Consider the following 16,738-nt stretch of genomic DNA (forward strand, 5'->3'; position numbering starts at 1 on the left):
GGTGGAGGAGGTTAGAAATCTGCATTTTAACAGCATCCTCTGTGAGAGTCTGGCACTCAAGGAAGTGTGTTAAGCTTTGCTGTAGAAGTGGAATGAAGGCGACACCATATTCCCCGCTGGCAGTTGGGAGGAAAGATTTGGGAGTGGTAGTATTGGCTGCGACCAAGTGATCAATGATGATTATGATATTAATTCTGTTTTATATTATGGACTTAGCTGTTCATGACAAACCCACTTCTGGAAATTAACTCAAGGGCCTGGATCAGGCCTTCTGAGAGCCCAGCACTATGGGCCTTTGACAGTTAGTTACCTGCAGGATGTCACTGAGGGAGCAAGAAGCACCTGCTATCTGCTTGGTACCAGGCTGATGGGTTGAGAGTTGCATTATTTCTGATCCCCATGACCATGGACCCCTGAGGGTCCTCTGGCCAGAAGGTGCAGGTTCTGCCTGCTCTCTGACAGATACACACGACAGTGCAAATTCATGACCAACTTACGTCAATAGCAAAATTATAATATATTAATAGCAACATCACCATAGAATAAAGGCTTGGGAGGGCGACTGATCTTCCAGAATCTGAAGGCTGGCATTCGCTGTTCATGAACTCAGCGGACGGCAGTGCCTTCAGAACGTATATTGCGGCAAGAAAGACCAGGGTTAGTTGCAGGGACTCATTTTCCAAGCAGGACCACTTTAAACGCTGAACCTGGCCCCCGAAGTTGCGTGGAGCCTCCCTTCCTGAGTGACGTCTTTGGAAATAAGGCTGGTGGCTTTGGAAATAAGGCTGCTGTGATCGTGGCTTTCACCGAGTTCAGTCTCCTGGCAGTTTGGCCATTGACACAATTTTCTGGCCTTTGCAGAGGTCGCTTCTGATATGTTCCTGGAGGAGTCTTCCATGAGGAGTGGCCTCAAGAGATGCACATGTGGCAGTGACCAGTGCCCAGCCGCCCAGAGGACACGGTGCAGCCAGGCCTCTGTCTGGCAAATGGCCAGGCGCAGGGTCAGTCTGGGCACCCTGGACGGCCAAGGTCCTGTTGACAATCTCCGGATCTTTGCTGTGCCTTCCCCGTTCCCCCCGCTGCACACTCTGGGAGGAGGCCCTCGTGTGGATGGAGAGAGGGCAGGTGGGATCCCAGTGAAGCTCGGTGGAGAACCCTGTACTAGCACTGCCCCGCTCGGAGTCCAACACATATATTTGTGGGTGGAAGGCCTCCTGTGTTGGCTCTAACGCTGAACCTCTACCGCACGGCTGCAGTATCGACTCAGGCCATAGAGGGCGCCATCTCTGAAGGCAGTGAGATGAGGCGAGAAAACATTGATGAAAACAAGTGTGTGTGAAACCACGGAAGTCCACCTCGCCAGCCTCTGTTTTGTGGGCTGCAGCTCACCACCCAGCTGGGCAGCTTTGTCACCGGCTTTGCTGACATCTGGGCTGCCTCTCTTTATTCTGTGGCATCTGAAGTTCGGACAGGGAAGCCCGTGGGAAGCTGCCTCATCTGCTCCCAGGGAAACGGGCAGAGGGTCCTCCCACCCCTCTGAGATGAGGGGTCGTGTCCCCACACTGTGGGGGTGGGAGGCTGGGCAGCAGGACCATTGCGCAGCCTTCCTCGGGCCTTCACGGTGGTGTGGCTTTCGTAGTTTGAAATATCCCCCCAGATAGACAGAGACAAACAGGCACGGGCCCAGGTACAGAAGGGCCCAGAATTAATGTGGACCGTATCTGGAAGGCCTATTCTCGGGTGTCTGGGTCCCTGCTCTAGTGCCCGAGTGTGGTAACTGGAGGGGACCAGCTGGCTGAACTTCCCAACATGGCAGCTCCCCAATGGCCTCTGGGAGCAGGAAGGAGGGCCTGAGAGCAGGGGAGCCAGCCCCTCTTGTGTTCTGTGCTGATGCTGAACCCAGATGCAAAGGGGGCTACAGCCAGGCTCCCCCATCCCCTAGCCCACTCAGCCCACTCCCTCCTTTCTCTGGGTAGATACCCCTTTTCTCTCTCCACTTAGGAATCCCCATTCCCTCCCCACAGGACTGGTCAGGGCTGCCTCGGGGGCATCCTCTCTGGAGGACCCAGCACTGAGGGGCACATGGGCATGTGGGTCCCTCCCAAGGAGCCAGTGAAGACCCAGCCCTGCAGCTCTGTGCCCACCCAGCCCAGGAGCACAGTAAGCCTGAGTGGGAGCCTTTGGGAGGAGGCAGGGAAGGCAAATGGTGACTGGGGCTGTTTTCTTATTTAAAAAACAAAAAGGAAATGACATGTTAATATTAGTAAATACAGGCAGGCATGGAAGGGCAGGTCCACGCTCTGGAGCCAGAAGTGCCAGGCCAAGGGCCAAGGCTCAGATGAGGCGCTCAGATGAGGCCCGCGGCCTTCCCTTTAATATTGTACTCCTTGTTCTTCTTCACCCGCCAGCTGATGAAGAAGAGCAGCAGCGTGCCCAGCACCTTGTAGCCCACCTGCAGGCCCAGGTACCTGTGGGCAGGAGGACACAGGACGGTTGAGGGGCTGTGGAGGCTCTGTAGCCTGCGCCCCAAGGCCAACAGGAAGAGCAGCGTCATTCTCCCAGCGGTCCAGGGAATGTGTCGTCATGACTCAGGTAAGGATCTGTCACCACCTAGGTGTTGACCATTTTCCCCATTCCTTTGATCCGCAAGGGTCCAAGCCTCCCTGTGAGCAGGCTGAGCCTCATCCAGTGGCCCTGTCCTTGCACCGCCGCCCCCTAGAGGGCCAAAGGAACACTGCTGCCCAGCCAGCCCTGAAGGTCCTTTCCTCCCAGCAAGCCAGAAGAAGGGCACCTTCTCACTGCCCTCCTGGTCCACCCCCTCCTGGCCTTCTGTTTCACTCGACACCGTTTCTAGCCCCCCCATCCCCCTCAAGCCCACTCTCCTCCCTGTTTCTGGTCTGTGTGGTGATGGCAGCAGGTAAGGTGGCTGGAAGGGGTACAGAACTCAGTGGCACTGTCGCTGGGCTCAGACCCACAGAGGCAGTTTGGACCCGCCTGCCCTTGACCTCTCCTAGGAGCTGTGATGGGGCCACCTCTTTGTGAGCAGTGACAGGCTGGCTGGGCATCACCATTCCACAGTCACAGCCTCGCCCTTGGACTCCAACCATCCCCTTTCCCTTGGACACACTTCTTTCTGCTGCTGTCCCTCCCTCTCAAGGGTCTTGGGGATCCCAGGTTGGGAGATCACATCAGAGTAGCCCCAAGTCTTGTGACTTGGTTGGCTCTCTGCAAGCCCTGAGATGCCCATCACCAGTGGCCCCTGCTCCCTGACTATGGCAGTTCCCCTCTGGTCTTCTCCCTCGGAAGCCTGACAGCCCCCACAACAGCCACCAGAACAGATGATGGCCCTTTGCTCGGGCCTGGGGTCTGGGGCCTGGCCTCCTTGACACACGACGTGTTGGCCCTCACCTGTCTCGGAGAGCATCGTTGTTGTAGTAGGCGCAGGCCCCTCGCCGCCCTGAGCACTGCAAGTTCCACCGGATGCAGGAGTAGTCGATGGTGAGGCCATAGAGGGCTGGAGAGGGCAGCCAGGCTGGCATCAACCGGAAGAGAGTTCAGAGAGCTCAGGTCACATGGAGCTGCCGGCAGAGATGCCTGGCAGGGTGGGGAGCCAGCCCTCCCTGCCCCACACCCTGCATGTTACAGGTGTGAGTACAGCTCTGACCTGCCTCTAGGAATCACTATACCCTTGGGAAGCAGATGAGCTTTCTGTGAAGCTGGTTCATGCTTCACCATCTGAGCACCTCACCCAATCTCAGTCAGTGAGGGCCCTGCAAGGGCTCCCACTCAGGTGGCCCAGGAGGTCACACCCCGACACTCCCCAGAACGATAATGATAATGGAAGGCGCTGCAGGGCCAAGTGCCGACCTGGCTCCCGGGTAGGAATGCGCAGAGGCTCTGTGAAGCTCAGCGTTTGGGGTCAGAAAGTACCCTCGATAGTAACTGAAGTCCCTCCGCTGCAGTTGCCACACTCCCCGCTGCAGTGCTCACCCGCTAGGTCCTACCAGTGGCTCTCAACCTTCCTAATGCCGCAACCCTTTAATACAGTTCCTCATGTTGTGGTGACCTCCAAACATAAAATTATTTTTGTTGCTCCTTCATAACTGTAATTTTGCTACTGTTATGAATCGTAATGTAGATATCTGATATGCTGTATGTGTTTTCCGATGGTCGCGACCCACAGGTTGAGAACCGCTGTACCAGTTGAACCTGGTCCCTTTCCTTCCTTAGCCTGCAAGGTTCTCCGTATCAGTGCCTCGTTTACCTAGTGCCCGGATGTGTTGAGAAGGGACAGTTCAGCATAAACAGTCTGGGGATGAGCCTGCAATGTGGGGTGAGACCCACGCACGTCCCTGCTCCGGTCCGTGCACCAGGGAGGGCTGGTGTGTGCCCTGCTCCTGAAGGCCGCTCGCCCTCCTGTGGGCACTATTGGTCACGTGTGCACTGCCCCATTTCTCCGCGGGCTCTGGGCTGCTCGCACTGGACCCCGCATGCACCGAGGAACATTTGTGAATGGCAGTGGGAGTGCATTTTGTAAAACGGGAGGGAAACCAGGGCTGAGCTCAGCTACCAGTCTGGCTGGGACAAAAATACAAGGTTGTGTTCTGATGGTGAGTTCTCAGAGAGAGGTTAAAAAAATACCCGCTTTCAATTCTCTATTAGGTCTGCTCAGTTGTGTCTGCTTTTCCCTTTTCTTACATAATTTAGTTGGGAATGAACGCCATAGATGAACTCTTTCTTAACCACAAGTACCAAGGAAACTGCCCACATAGTGTTTTGACATTTGGGGTTGTATTGATCATGCACAGCTTCTCTCATCACAACAGAGATGAGAGAGGACTTCCCCATCCCCGCCCTGCACCCCATTGCCCTCAGATGTCCCGGGGCCATGCCTCTGGAAGGGGGTGTCTCAGACACTTACCCAGCAGGCGCATTAGCAAGAACTGTACCCCAATGGCAAACGACTTTTCTTCCTGGTTCACCACGCTGAAAAGGAAAACAGGAGATGAGCGGAGGACTCTGGCCGTGCCTCCCCTCAGTCAGGGGCAGCCAGCCTCCGTCAGAACCTGCCCTCATGAAGCCGGATGAGCCACTGGCAGACTGGATCCCCCACAGCCCATGCTTCTGTCCTTGGTATCAATGGTTCTGAAAGCTTGATCTCTGGACCAGCAGTATCAGCATCATTGTGAACTTGTTAGAAATTCATATTCTCAGGCCCCACCCCAGACCTAAGAATCAGACGCCACGAAGGGAGGGGCATCTCCTCATCATGGCCACCCACAGATCTTTCTTAGGGTTAGAGCATCTACCCTGGTCCATCTGACTTGGGGTGCAAGAAGGGAACCCCTACAAGGGCCGTAGGTGAAAGTGGCGGTCCTTGGAATGCACTGGATGGGGAGTGGTGGAAAAGAGGGGGACGATGGTGTTAGGAGAAGCACTATGCCGTGAGCTCTGAGAATCCCTACACAGTCTTAAGGATCTACACACACTCCTGACTGCTCTTGTCCCGGACCACTTAACAGGGTCATGGTTGCCAGGGGCAACCCTGAAGCACGAGGTAAAACCTCCTAGACCCGTGGTCGGCAAACCATGGCTCGCGAGCCACATGCGGCTCTTTGGCCCCTTGAGTGTGGCTCTTCCACAAAATACCATGTGCGGGCGCGCACACATAGTGCGATTGAAACTTCGTGGCCCATGCGCAGAAGTCAGTATTTTGTGGAAGAGCCACACTCAAGGGGCCAAAGAGCTGCATGTGGCTCACGAGCCACGGTTTGCCGACCCGCAGTTTGCCAACCAGTGCCCTAGACCAAGAGCAGGCTTGGTCTATAGAAGCGGTGGCTCTCCCAAGTGCAGCCTTCCTCAGCTGTGACATAAACCCCCTGCATGTGACACATACTCCTGGGCCCCTCCATGTCACCCCCTAGGACTTGAGGGGCAAGGATGGATGGTGCAGCATGAGGTCCATGCTGCTTGCTGTGCTATGAGTAGCAAAGTCCTTTCCCTTTGACCCGGAGTCTCCTGTCTTCTGCCAGCATCCTTGAAACAGCAGCAGAAACAGGAGCTCGGTAGTTGGCAAGCGAACTTGTAAAGAGGGCAAAACCCCAGATCCTGACAAGTGGCTGCTTCTGCTTCCTCCTTAGCTTCTAGGCTTTTGGGGAAAATAGGTCATTGGTACCTCGCTAGCTGTTGTTATTATTATTATTATTATTATTATTAGGTTAATAGTGATTATTAGCCAATATGTAGAGCACCTTGTATTTACAAAGGTATTTACCATATAATCCTGACACCAATCCTTTGAGGTCAACATCACTAACCTCCTTCCATAAATGAGAAAATTGAGACTCAGCGAAGTTGGCAACACCCAAGGACATTCAACCAGTGTATGGCAGAGCTGGGCCTTGGACCCTGTACCCCAGTATGTAAATCCCATGGTTTTCCCTCCCTCTCTACTTGTGAGGCAGGTGAGGACAGGGGGGAGGCAGGCCGGGGTGGGTTAGGTGAACTTGGTTGGAAAGTTTTCTCCTTTGCAGAGAGTGAGGTGAGGAAAGGGTCATTCCCTATCAAAACCTCAGAGACATTTAACTGCCACTGTAATGGGACACCTCTGCCCTCCCCTCCTGCCTTGGCCAACCTCCCTCTTCTGACCTGAGGACTTAGTTTTGGCTCCTAGCACACTAGACTTTTATCATTCCCATCTTTTTCCATAGCCCTCATCTATCTCTGGAACTCTCCTGATTTTCCGTCCCCGATTTCATATGTCCAACTGAACTCGCCTCCCTCCTCTCAGTTCTTTCAGGATTTAGAAATAAGTGAATCTCCAGGTATTTCCACAGCATGGAGTCAGGCAGCCTGGCTTTCGCATGTGGCTCGGCTGTTCCTGGCTCTGCCCTCCTGGGTTAGTGGTCTCCCCATGTGCAGAATGGAGGTGCTCACAGAGCTGGGGGAGGAGGCAACGCAGCGAGGAGCTCTGCACAGAGCCTGGCACAGGTGGGGCCCAGCACTGTCGTTAGCATCATCTCCCAATTTCACCCAAAGAACATTGTACATCATGTTCAAAGGCCTCTGAGGACCAGGAAAGGGAGGAGAGATCAGTGGGCATCTGGGCACAAAGAAAAGGCAAACGCGGGGAAGGAGAGGTGCACTCACCGCAGAACCATCATGTAGAGGGGATTGTGGGAGATGCAGGCGATGAGGGACACGAAGGAGATGAGGAAGGTGGACGGGAGCAGGAAGTGGGCGCAGGGGATGGGGCACGATCCTGACTTTGCTGAAGCAGATCCCCCGGTCACACAGCTGCAGTTCAAATAGATCTTGAAAAAGGAGAGGAAAAAAGAGAAAATGCCATTACTTTGCTTGCGCACACATCAAACACCTGCACCAGCTCTTGCCAGACAGTCCCTCAGGTTTCAACCCCTCTGCCTTCTGGGTCCCCCGAGGAGCTGGGTGGGGCTGGATTCAGAGGCTGGAGAGGTCAGCTGAGGGTTTCAAGGTACCCCATGGACCCCACCCCTGACCCCTGTCCAGTGTGGGCTGGGCTCCTCCAGCAGGTGCACCCGCTTCCGTATGTGCAGGATTCCACTGCCAGGCAAGGCCCACCTGGCTTGGGACCAAGGAGTGGGAGGGCTCTTCCCTGGGCCAGGCTACCCCATGGGCTTTGTGGGTTACTGTTTATGCTGTGTGTGTGTTCATTGCAGGGAGGCTTAGGAAGGTATAAACAGGGTGAGACAACGAAGAACACACAATAGAATCCACTAAGCTCTTCATCTGTCAGGCCTTTGCCAGAAAGGAATTCCTCCTGTCTGTACAGGCTGGGAAGGAAGTCCTGTCTCAAGCCGGAAAGCCCATACGGTCAACACTATTGTACAACTGAGCCACTGCCCGCATGGTCTTTACTCCCCGTATTGCAGTGTCTGATGGGGAGTGCCTATGACCATTTTCTTATAACTTACAGTGAGGTACCTGCAGTGCCTATGACCATTTTCTTATAACTTACTATTTTTTTCTTGATATTATGCTAAGGGATGATGATTTATTACTATTTGAAACTTGTCAGGATTCTTTCTGGAAGTAGGTGAGTCAGAGGTATGTAAATGAAAACAAGGAAACCACAGAGGCCACCACAGATTCCTCCGGCTAGAAGGCAGCTGAGAGAACATCTTGTCCAAGCTCCTTGTCCTCGCTCTGAGACTCACGCACCTCTGCCCACAGAGGTGGCCGTGGAAGCAGCCTCCCTTATCCTTAGAGAGGAGGATGGGAAGTGGGGGCTAGCCTTGCCCATGACCTCCACACAGGCTTAGGGGCAGAAGGTGCATTCCACTCCTTAGGGGAACTGCACCTCTGGGCCCCTAGTGCTCTAAGGAAAAAGAATACCCAACTCCTAAACCTGGCCTGTCTGGTTCTGGCCCCTGCCTGCTCCCTGGCCTGGCACCAACCTTGGCATCTCTCATTTCTCCTACATCCAGCTCAGCCATGCCCTGGGGCTTGGTGCTTGCTGTTCCTTTAGTGCAAATACTTCACCCTCAGGTCTTCGTAGGGTTTTCTTCTGGTGGTTGAGTCCTAATGTCACCTCCTCAGGGAGGCCCTCAGGCACACTCTGTCCATTAACTCTCTTGATGGCATGAGCTACTTTCTAAAACGATCTTGTGCATTTATTCGATAGAATTCAAACTGCATGGGAGCAGAAACCTTGTCGGATGGGTTCACACTAAATCCTCAGCATGCATGGCTGTGCCAGGTGTCCATTGTTTGTTGAAAAACTGAACAGATGACTCAAGTTAGTTTGCAGCTGGCTGATCCTAGAAGGCCAGGAGCCCTAGCACTCAAAGGGCTGATAGGACCTCACTAAGTGAACTACCGAATGTGGGTTACATGTGTGGAAGGCTGGTGGCTAGGAGGTAGAGGACCTTGAGAAGATGTGTCCCCAGACTGAGACAGGGTCCTGGGTTCTAAAGTCAGATCTGACCCTAAATAACTGCATGACTTCAGGCCAGTTGTATGGTCACACCTGGGAGCTGAGGGGGTGAACCTAATGCCCTTGATCGCTGCTTCCAACTCTAACCTTCCAGGTCCACATCCCAGAGGACCCTGTGTCCTTGACTTATCTGGGCCTGGTCCATGTTGGCTCTCCAACAGGGCCAGGACGCAGGACCCAAAGACGCCCATTAGGACCCGCCAGGATGAGATTGGGAGGTCTCTGCTGAAGGAGTGCTTCGGCTGGTTTCTACTCCGAGCCTCAGGAATGTGCATTTGTTGAATATCGGCCAATCTTTAATTGACTTTAGGCTGCAGGCATCTGGTCATGACCTTAGGGAAGGGGAGGTAAAGAGAGGGCGGGTGTGGCCTGGAGGCAATGAGGATGGTGTGGGTGGCGCCCTGCCCATCCCAGAGCCCAGGTGCAGAATGAGGGCACACACTGAGCTCAGGGACCCGGTGGGGCTCCTCCTGCCCTTACCCGTTGCTTGGAGGTTACGGTGCTGACGTTGATGTGCCTGCAGCCAGCGTGGCACGGGGAGAGGTACTCTACCCCATTGTCTCCACAGACCGGGTGGAAGATGGAGTCGGGGCACGAGCAGTCCCTGCGGCAGGCAGGAGGCTGTGGGTGTATAGAACTTGATGTGCTGCCAGGAAAACAGGAAACAGGGACTCAGACAAAGCAAGACCAGAGAAACATCTCTTCACTGTGGCCCAGTGTGAGTGCCCGCCCAGCTGGTGCGCTCTGCCTCTCGGTGCGTCTGGGGCAGCAACACCATGAATTACGCCTGTTGGGGCCGACGGTGAATTGGCTGCTGGTCGGTGCTCATGGCACCTCACTGTTTCTTACGCTACTAGAAGCCCCTCTCCACCAGCTGCGAGTCAGAAAGGCTCCGCTGGCAAACCCCCCCCTCCCCAACCCCGCCACTGCAGAAGTGCTCGAGACAAACAACCAAGCAGGACTTTGATGGGAGAGAGCGCAGATGCTGCACAAAAGTCGCAGGCCACATTTCCCTTCCCTTCTCCTCCACCTGGGCTCAGGCGGAGGGACAGGCCGGGCTCCTTGAAGCAATCTGGGGTCTACCTGGTTCCTGTCCCTTGGTCTATGTCAGTGGTTCTCAACCTGTGGGTCGCGACCCCTTTGGGGGTCAAACGACCCTTTCACAGGCGTCGCCTAAGACCATCGGAAAACACATATATAACGACATATTGTTTTTGTGATTAATCACTATGCTTTAATTATGTTCAATTTGTAACAATGAAAACCACTGGTCTATGGAGACTTTGCCCTCCATCCTCCTGAGCCTCAAACAAGGAGATTTCACTGGATGATCTCACCATTCCCGCCATTCCTCCTACCCGATATTCATGATCTTCTTTAGGGAGGGCTGGGATAGGGTTGACAAACCACAGTCCAGAGCTTTGCTCAAATAATTATACTAACGATGTTAACATTAACGGGGCCTCTCTTATGCGCCAGGCACTGTGCCCAGGGGTTTGTCACGCACGTCATCACAATAATTCTATAATTATTATGCTCCTTTTATGGATAAGAACACTGAAGATTTGAAGATTAGATAAGTAACTTTCCCCAACTAGTAAGGGCTGCGTCAGAACGGATGACAAAACCCGCTAACTCCCAGTGAAGACACTCAAAGGCCCAGGGCCTTCTCAGCTTCTCTCAATCCACAGTCAGGCTGCAGAAGACCAGTACAAACCAGAGGTTTCCCATCCTGAGTAACCACACCCCTGCTCTCCTTCCCCCACCAAAAACAGAAGAGGTTATTTCAAAGAGAGACAGAAAGCACCGAGGCTGAAAGGTACGGCGTCTCCCAAGGTTGTAACCTCGTTAGGCAAAAGTTAAAAGAAGAGGTGCTTGAAAGGTAGCACCCAGGAAAAAGCTAGAAGCTCCCTTCACAAGCCTCTAAAGTTCTTTCTGAACCTGAAGCCCGACTTAAAACTTAGGACCATGTTGCTTTATGCAAACGGACAGGTATACGTCACCTGCCCTCATTTTAAAAGTCTGCCATCACTTTCATTGTTCTTTTCCGTATCTTTTCAGGTCTCCTTCTCTCATCTTTCTTCAGCAGTTCAGTGAGACTCTGCTTCTGGCTGGCACAGAGCTGATGCCAAACATAGCTTATTTCTTGGTTCCTGAGGCTCACAGCCCTACAGAGTCACCCTGAAACCAAACTAATTAGTTTTTGGTGTTTCTTAAAATAAACAGAATCTTAACCCTGACTGCTGGCGGCCCCGTAGGACCCTCTGACTTCTTCTAATTCAGCATGGTATTCAAGGACCTGCTTTTCTAAGTATCCATGTAAGAGATTAGGTCAAGAAGTGATAGAGAGAAGAGAGCTAAGAAGGCAGAAAGGAAGAGGTATGGCAGCCGGACCCAGGCTCTGGCCTTTAGCAAAGGGTACTGTCTCTCCCCTCATTTCCGTTACCTAGGTGGGTAGACCTCCGCCACGACTGGGGTGGAGCATCCCATGAAGAAGAGAGGGGTACATAGGATAATGGAGATGGTCATGATGGTGGCAGCCAGCCGGGGGATGGTTTGCAGAGAGAACACAAAACGCTTCATGAGGATTCCTCCAAACAGCATCCCCAAGGCTGCGGCGGGGAGGTTCACAGCACCTGGAGAGAGAGAAGCGGGTCTGTGTGCGCAGGCCTGGGGGGGGTGGGGGGTGTGGGCACAGACACCGAGCACAAAGAAGGGGCACAACTTCCTGAAGGAGCACTGGAGATGTCCCATTACAGTAGCAATACCTGACAGTCACTGAGCACTCACTGTGTGCCAGGCACACCCACAGAGTTATCTTGACCCAGAGGGTTACCCTACCTGTGCAAAGAATAAAGAAAGAAGTGGGGCCTTGTGTGGATGTGGGTGGAATGTGCATTTATTTAGTGCCTTTCATTGCCTGACCGCTCACTGCATCCTAACTGTGACCACACAAGGTTAGCAAGGCTATGGTGGTGCCCGCTGCCTGCTAGTCAGAGGCCTAAGCTAGAGAAGTCAAGTCACATCCAAGGGCCACACAGGGGTCGGGATTCGAACCCTGACCCCCGTGCCCCATCTATATAGTCAAACGCACCTGTGGACTGAGCTCGGTAATTCACTTGGATACTTGGTGGGACCACATCAGTGCTTCTCAACCTCACTGGCAAACAAACTCAATGCTGAGCCCCACCCAGAGACTCTGCTGTATTGAGGGGGTAGGGTGGGGCTGGGCATCTGTATTATTTAAAGCTCCCAGAGGAGCCTAAAGTGCAGCCAGAGCCCAGAGTCCCTGGGTCACATACTCCCTACCAAGCAAATGTATTCAAGTCCCTGAGAAGAAGGAACAGAACCAGGAGCATTTTACCTGAAATTGATGCTCTCTCTTTCCCCTGCTGCCCCTACTGTCTCAGGGCTGTCAGGCCTCCAGCCCCTGAGAGGGAGGAAGGCAGCCCCTGCCCCCACCCACTCCTGCCTGGAATGACAGGGTCTTAGCATTTTGTTCAGAGCACTCTACATTGCCAAGCAAGAAAATTGTCCTTAAACGTCTTTGTCTTGGGCAAGTCCTCCTCTGGCTCCTGTCTGTGTTTGGTCTGGCCGGGACTCACCAATGAGGAAGTTGGCATAGGCCGTGGGGGCACCATACTGCTTCTCCAGGAACTTGTTGAGGAATGTGGCGAGGCCGGCGATGACGGAGGAGAAGTTGCACTGAGCCAGGACCACGAGCATGAAAAGAGGGTTCATGAGGAGCCTCAGGAAGATGCGGGGAAACCCTGTAAACAGAAAACCATCAGGGGCCAGGCCTTCATGGGCCCCAGTCGTTCCTCCTCCCTCCAGACCACGCTCCTGTCTTCCTCAGGGTCTGGGGCACTGAGGAGTTCAGTGGCCCAGCCAAGGCCACACAGCCTCTCAGACCCCCCACTCAACATACTCATGGGTAAAATAAAATGAGAATATGGCCTGCCAGTGTGGCTCAGTTGGCTGAGCTTCGTTCCATGCATCAGGAGGTCACTGGTTCGATTCCCGGACAGGGCACATGCCCGGGTTGCAGGCGCGATCTCTAGTAGGGGGCATGCACGAGGCAGCCAATTGATGTTTCTCTCTCATCAATGCTTCTTTCTCTCTCTCTCTGAAATCAATAAAAACATACTTAAAAATAAATAAATAAATAAATAAAATGAGAATGTGTCTGGAAGAAATCAGGAGGTGGGTAGATAGAAATAAGACTACCAGTGGGAACATTCACCTCCATGTAAAGGGAGGAGAGAGAACATGGGGTGGAGCTGGCTCTGCTTGAATCTGTGTCTCCTAGCAAAACCCCTCCTGTGAGGTGGGCCAATTCATGCACAATACCTCATAGGCTTGGGCCCTCCTGGCTTGCCCCTCTACCAAGCCAGCCCACCCAGGGCTTTGCTGGGTCACTCACGTTTAATGAAATCCACCAGAGAGCTTCTTGGCTTGACTGTCATGTTCATCGCCTCGTCTGTCATGGCAGTAGACGTCTGAAGGCAGCAAAGGAAATCAGTGTTAATGGCCCAGGCTCCCCGCAGCCATGAATCCTGGGCCCTTGACCCTTCTGGTCTCAGTGGCTTAGGGCTGGGCAGCAGTGAGCTACCCCAGGTGTGATGGGAGGGTGTCCAGAGAATGTGTCTTGAACTAAATGCCACCTGCATTTAGTGAGTCCAGTGCTTTGGCTGCTGACCAGAATGCTGCCATGCCAATGCCTCCCAAGATGGCTCTGGGCATGTTATTTCATATATAACTTTCCCACAACTAATGCCAAAAAGGGTCTGACTGGATCTCACCCTTTGCCTGTCTGTCATGGCTACATTTCTTCCCTGTCCTCAGATTCCAGGGGCCGTGGGCTTCTGAGACACTGTAGTCTAGAACGTATGTTTCCAGCTCTGTTTTTCTGTCTCCTGTATGGAGTCCCTTCTTCCTTCTGGGCCCAGAGTTGAGTCCTGCTCAAAGCTCTGTGCTGGCCCTATGCCTGAACTTTCTGTGCATACCTCCTCAGGGAGCCTGCCTACTTCTTCCGAACTCATCAGCTAAAGCTCTACACCACCACACATGCAAGGCCCCGAGTGCTGACACTGTGTGGGTCCTCCAGGGAAACTCATCACCAGGCACAGCGCTCACTCCATGTTGGGCACTGTGCCTCGCGTGCCACTGCCCCACTCCTCACAGCCTCCTCTGAGATACCTCCTCTATCTCCCGGATTGTACAGGAGAAGAAACTTAGAAACAAGGAAACATGCCTAAGACCACTCATTGAGTTTATTACTCGCAGAGCTAGGCTCAAAGTCAGGTTTGCTTGACCCCAAAACCACCATGAGGTGTTGCCCTCTGAAATTTTTCCCCAAGACAAGCCCAGATCTTCCTACTTCTGCCCCCTCTTCCTAAGACTGAGCCAAGATCTCATACACCGCATTGCTGAGCGCTGAGCTCTGTGTCTGGCTCAAAACCTTGGTCTAATTGTAGCCTCTCTTCTCCTCCAATCCACGTCACTGCTGAGAACTCAGCACCGCCTGCGAACACCGGTGCCCTTTGCTTTTCAAAGAATGTCTATGCCTGTCCTGGCCTCAGCCGTCATCCCCTGTCTCTGTACTGGCCTCATCAGGTTTCCAGTCTTCCTTCCTTCCTAAATCCCATCCTCAACCTAGCCACCATGTTGCCACCTGACTGGTAGCCCCATCTCAGAGCTTCATGGGATCAAAACAGGTTTTAGAACCATCAGCCCACCATCAAAGTCCATACCCAGACTTCTCATCTCTGTTTTCCATTCTCATCCTTCCCTGATTTCTTTCCCCAATGGGCATGACTGAAAGATGGGTAGGAGGTCAATCTACTTAACTATGATCTACGCCCAACCCACCCTCACACTCAAGCATTAGAACTCCCTTCTTACTCAGTCCTTCAGGCATGATGGGCCCTATGAAATGCAAAAGTCAAGTGCACCAGGTCACATATTCAGCTTTTATTTTTATCTTACTTTAGATGAGCTCAGTGTTTCCCTAACTACATCCCTGGATGCTACCATGGGAAGGGCACACTGTTGGAATATCATCTTTTGGAAATTCACCAGCACTCTGACCTCTCAAGGCCTCTGAGAATCCTGCATCATGAGACTTATTTAGATTTCACTCAGAACTTGCTTAACTTGTTGCAGCTTCTCAGATCTGTTTATTTTCTACCCTCCGCTCCCTTTCTTAAACTCCTATACCTAGAGTTATGAGCTTTCAGAACCTTACCTCCACTCCTCTGGACATTGTGCGAGGAAAGAAGAAAAAGGGGAAGGAGGTGAAAATCAAGAAGGCCGAGGAAATGAGCAGACCCAGCCACCAGGCTCCAATCCATCGGGGGTCTTCAGGGCTCAAGTTAATTAACGCTGAAGAGAAAGCAAAGGACACAAGTGTTTGTTGAATGAATGCATGATCTCACCTTACTGGGAAGAAATTCTCTGATCAGGGGGATTTTCTCCTCACTATGGAGAAGAGGTAAAACCTTGGTTGAGATGACATTCCCCATCCTGGCCATTCTGGTCTTCCCAGAAAATGGAGGCCACTGCACATGAAGCAGAGCATCAGATAATCCCAGGCTGAAGGGATCAGAACCTTGGCCTCACCTTATTTTACTCCCAATCCTTGGCAGTAACTCTCTTGAGGCTTACCATGGGCCAGACATTAGACCACATGTTTACGTCTATTATCCTGCTGGGTTCTCCCAGTAAGTCTATGAGGGAGGGGCTATTCCACCCATTTCCAACCAATCAGGAAATTGAATCTTAGAGCGGTTAACCATGTCCTTGTCCAAGGTTAAGATTACTGATCAATTTCAAACCTATGTCTTCCTGGTGTCCAAACGTGAGCTCTAACCCACCGAAGACTATTGCTGCCCAAGCCGCATAATCCTCAGAAGCCCAAGGAGACAACATCCACAGAGCGGGCTGCCTGGCCTCCAAAGGAGATGCTTTCTCCTGGCAAGTCTCCATCCACATCTAAGAGTCTGCCATTGTGTTTCTCTTTGTAAGGGAACTAGCTAGGCACGGAGGGAAGGAGAAGAAGCGGAATGGACCTCAGCCAAACCTTGACAGGCATCTCTGGGCACTGTCCCTGGTGGACCGGGAGTTCAGTTGATATTCTTTTGGTCAACCAAGAGCCAGGAACCAATGCAGGCAGTGCCAGTGAAAGATGGCTTGATCCTGAGGCAGGAAGCTCCGCCTGGCTTTCCCCCTTTGGTTTGAAGTACAGGCAGAGGACATCACGCAGATGACATGGTCTGATGGACCAGGAGACAGGAGTCTGTGGGTTCTGGCAGCATGGCCGGGTTTAATACCTGCCCATATTCTTTGTGGGGTGGGCAGGCTCTTATCTGTGTGCCCGGCACAGGTAGAGGTGTTATTCCTGAGGGTGTGGCTCACACCTGTCTTCTAGCCACACCGTCTGGCTGGTGGGAATGATTTTAATACCACCAAGACAGGCAGCTGTGATGGCAACTTCCCTAGGTCTCAAGGTTTTCCTACAGCTAACCTGAGTTGAAAAATTCCTGAAGCTAGAAAGTGTGTGCTTTTTTTCAGCAGTGCACCCCCGCTTCTTCCTAGAGTCCAACATGGGCCCTGGGAGGGGAGGCACATGCCATCTGCTCCGGGCTGTCTGAAAGACAGCAGGAGTGAGCACAGGAATGAGCAAGTGGCAGTGAGCATTTGCAATTGAAGCTTCACTTTCTGCCCTGATTGGCTGGGGGTGTGGTGGAGTAAGGGGTGGAGGTG

At 52.9% G+C, this 16,738-nt stretch overlaps 1 protein-coding gene across 1 annotated transcript in view; it reads right to left on the reverse strand.

Annotated features, from left to right (window-relative positions):
* Nucleotides 1-485: 485 nt before the first annotated feature.
* The window catches only part of SLCO2A1 (solute carrier organic anion transporter family member 2A1), a 37,835-nt gene continuing 21,582 nt past the window's right edge, over nt 486-16,738 (reverse strand). The window contains exons 5-13 of the mRNA XM_015561357.1: nt 15,222-15,358; nt 13,398-13,473; nt 12,580-12,744; nt 11,421-11,610; nt 9,455-9,620; nt 7,150-7,313; nt 4,922-4,986; nt 3,409-3,532; nt 486-2,468 (exon numbers count right to left, since the gene is read on the reverse strand). Coding sequence (XP_015416843.1) covers nt 2,348-2,468; nt 3,409-3,532; nt 4,922-4,986; nt 7,150-7,313; nt 9,455-9,620; nt 11,421-11,610; nt 12,580-12,744; nt 13,398-13,473; nt 15,222-15,358 — 1,208 coding nt within the window. The 3' untranslated portion in view covers nt 486-2,347. The remainder of the gene's footprint in view (nt 2,469-3,408; nt 3,533-4,921; nt 4,987-7,149; nt 7,314-9,454; nt 9,621-11,420; nt 11,611-12,579; nt 12,745-13,397; nt 13,474-15,221; nt 15,359-16,738) is intronic.

This window comes from Myotis davidii, unplaced genomic scaffold (assembly GCF_000327345.1).
Source record: "Myotis davidii unplaced genomic scaffold, ASM32734v1 scaffold415, whole genome shotgun sequence".
NCBI classification, from domain to species: Eukaryota; Metazoa; Chordata; class Mammalia; order Chiroptera; family Vespertilionidae; genus Myotis; species Myotis davidii.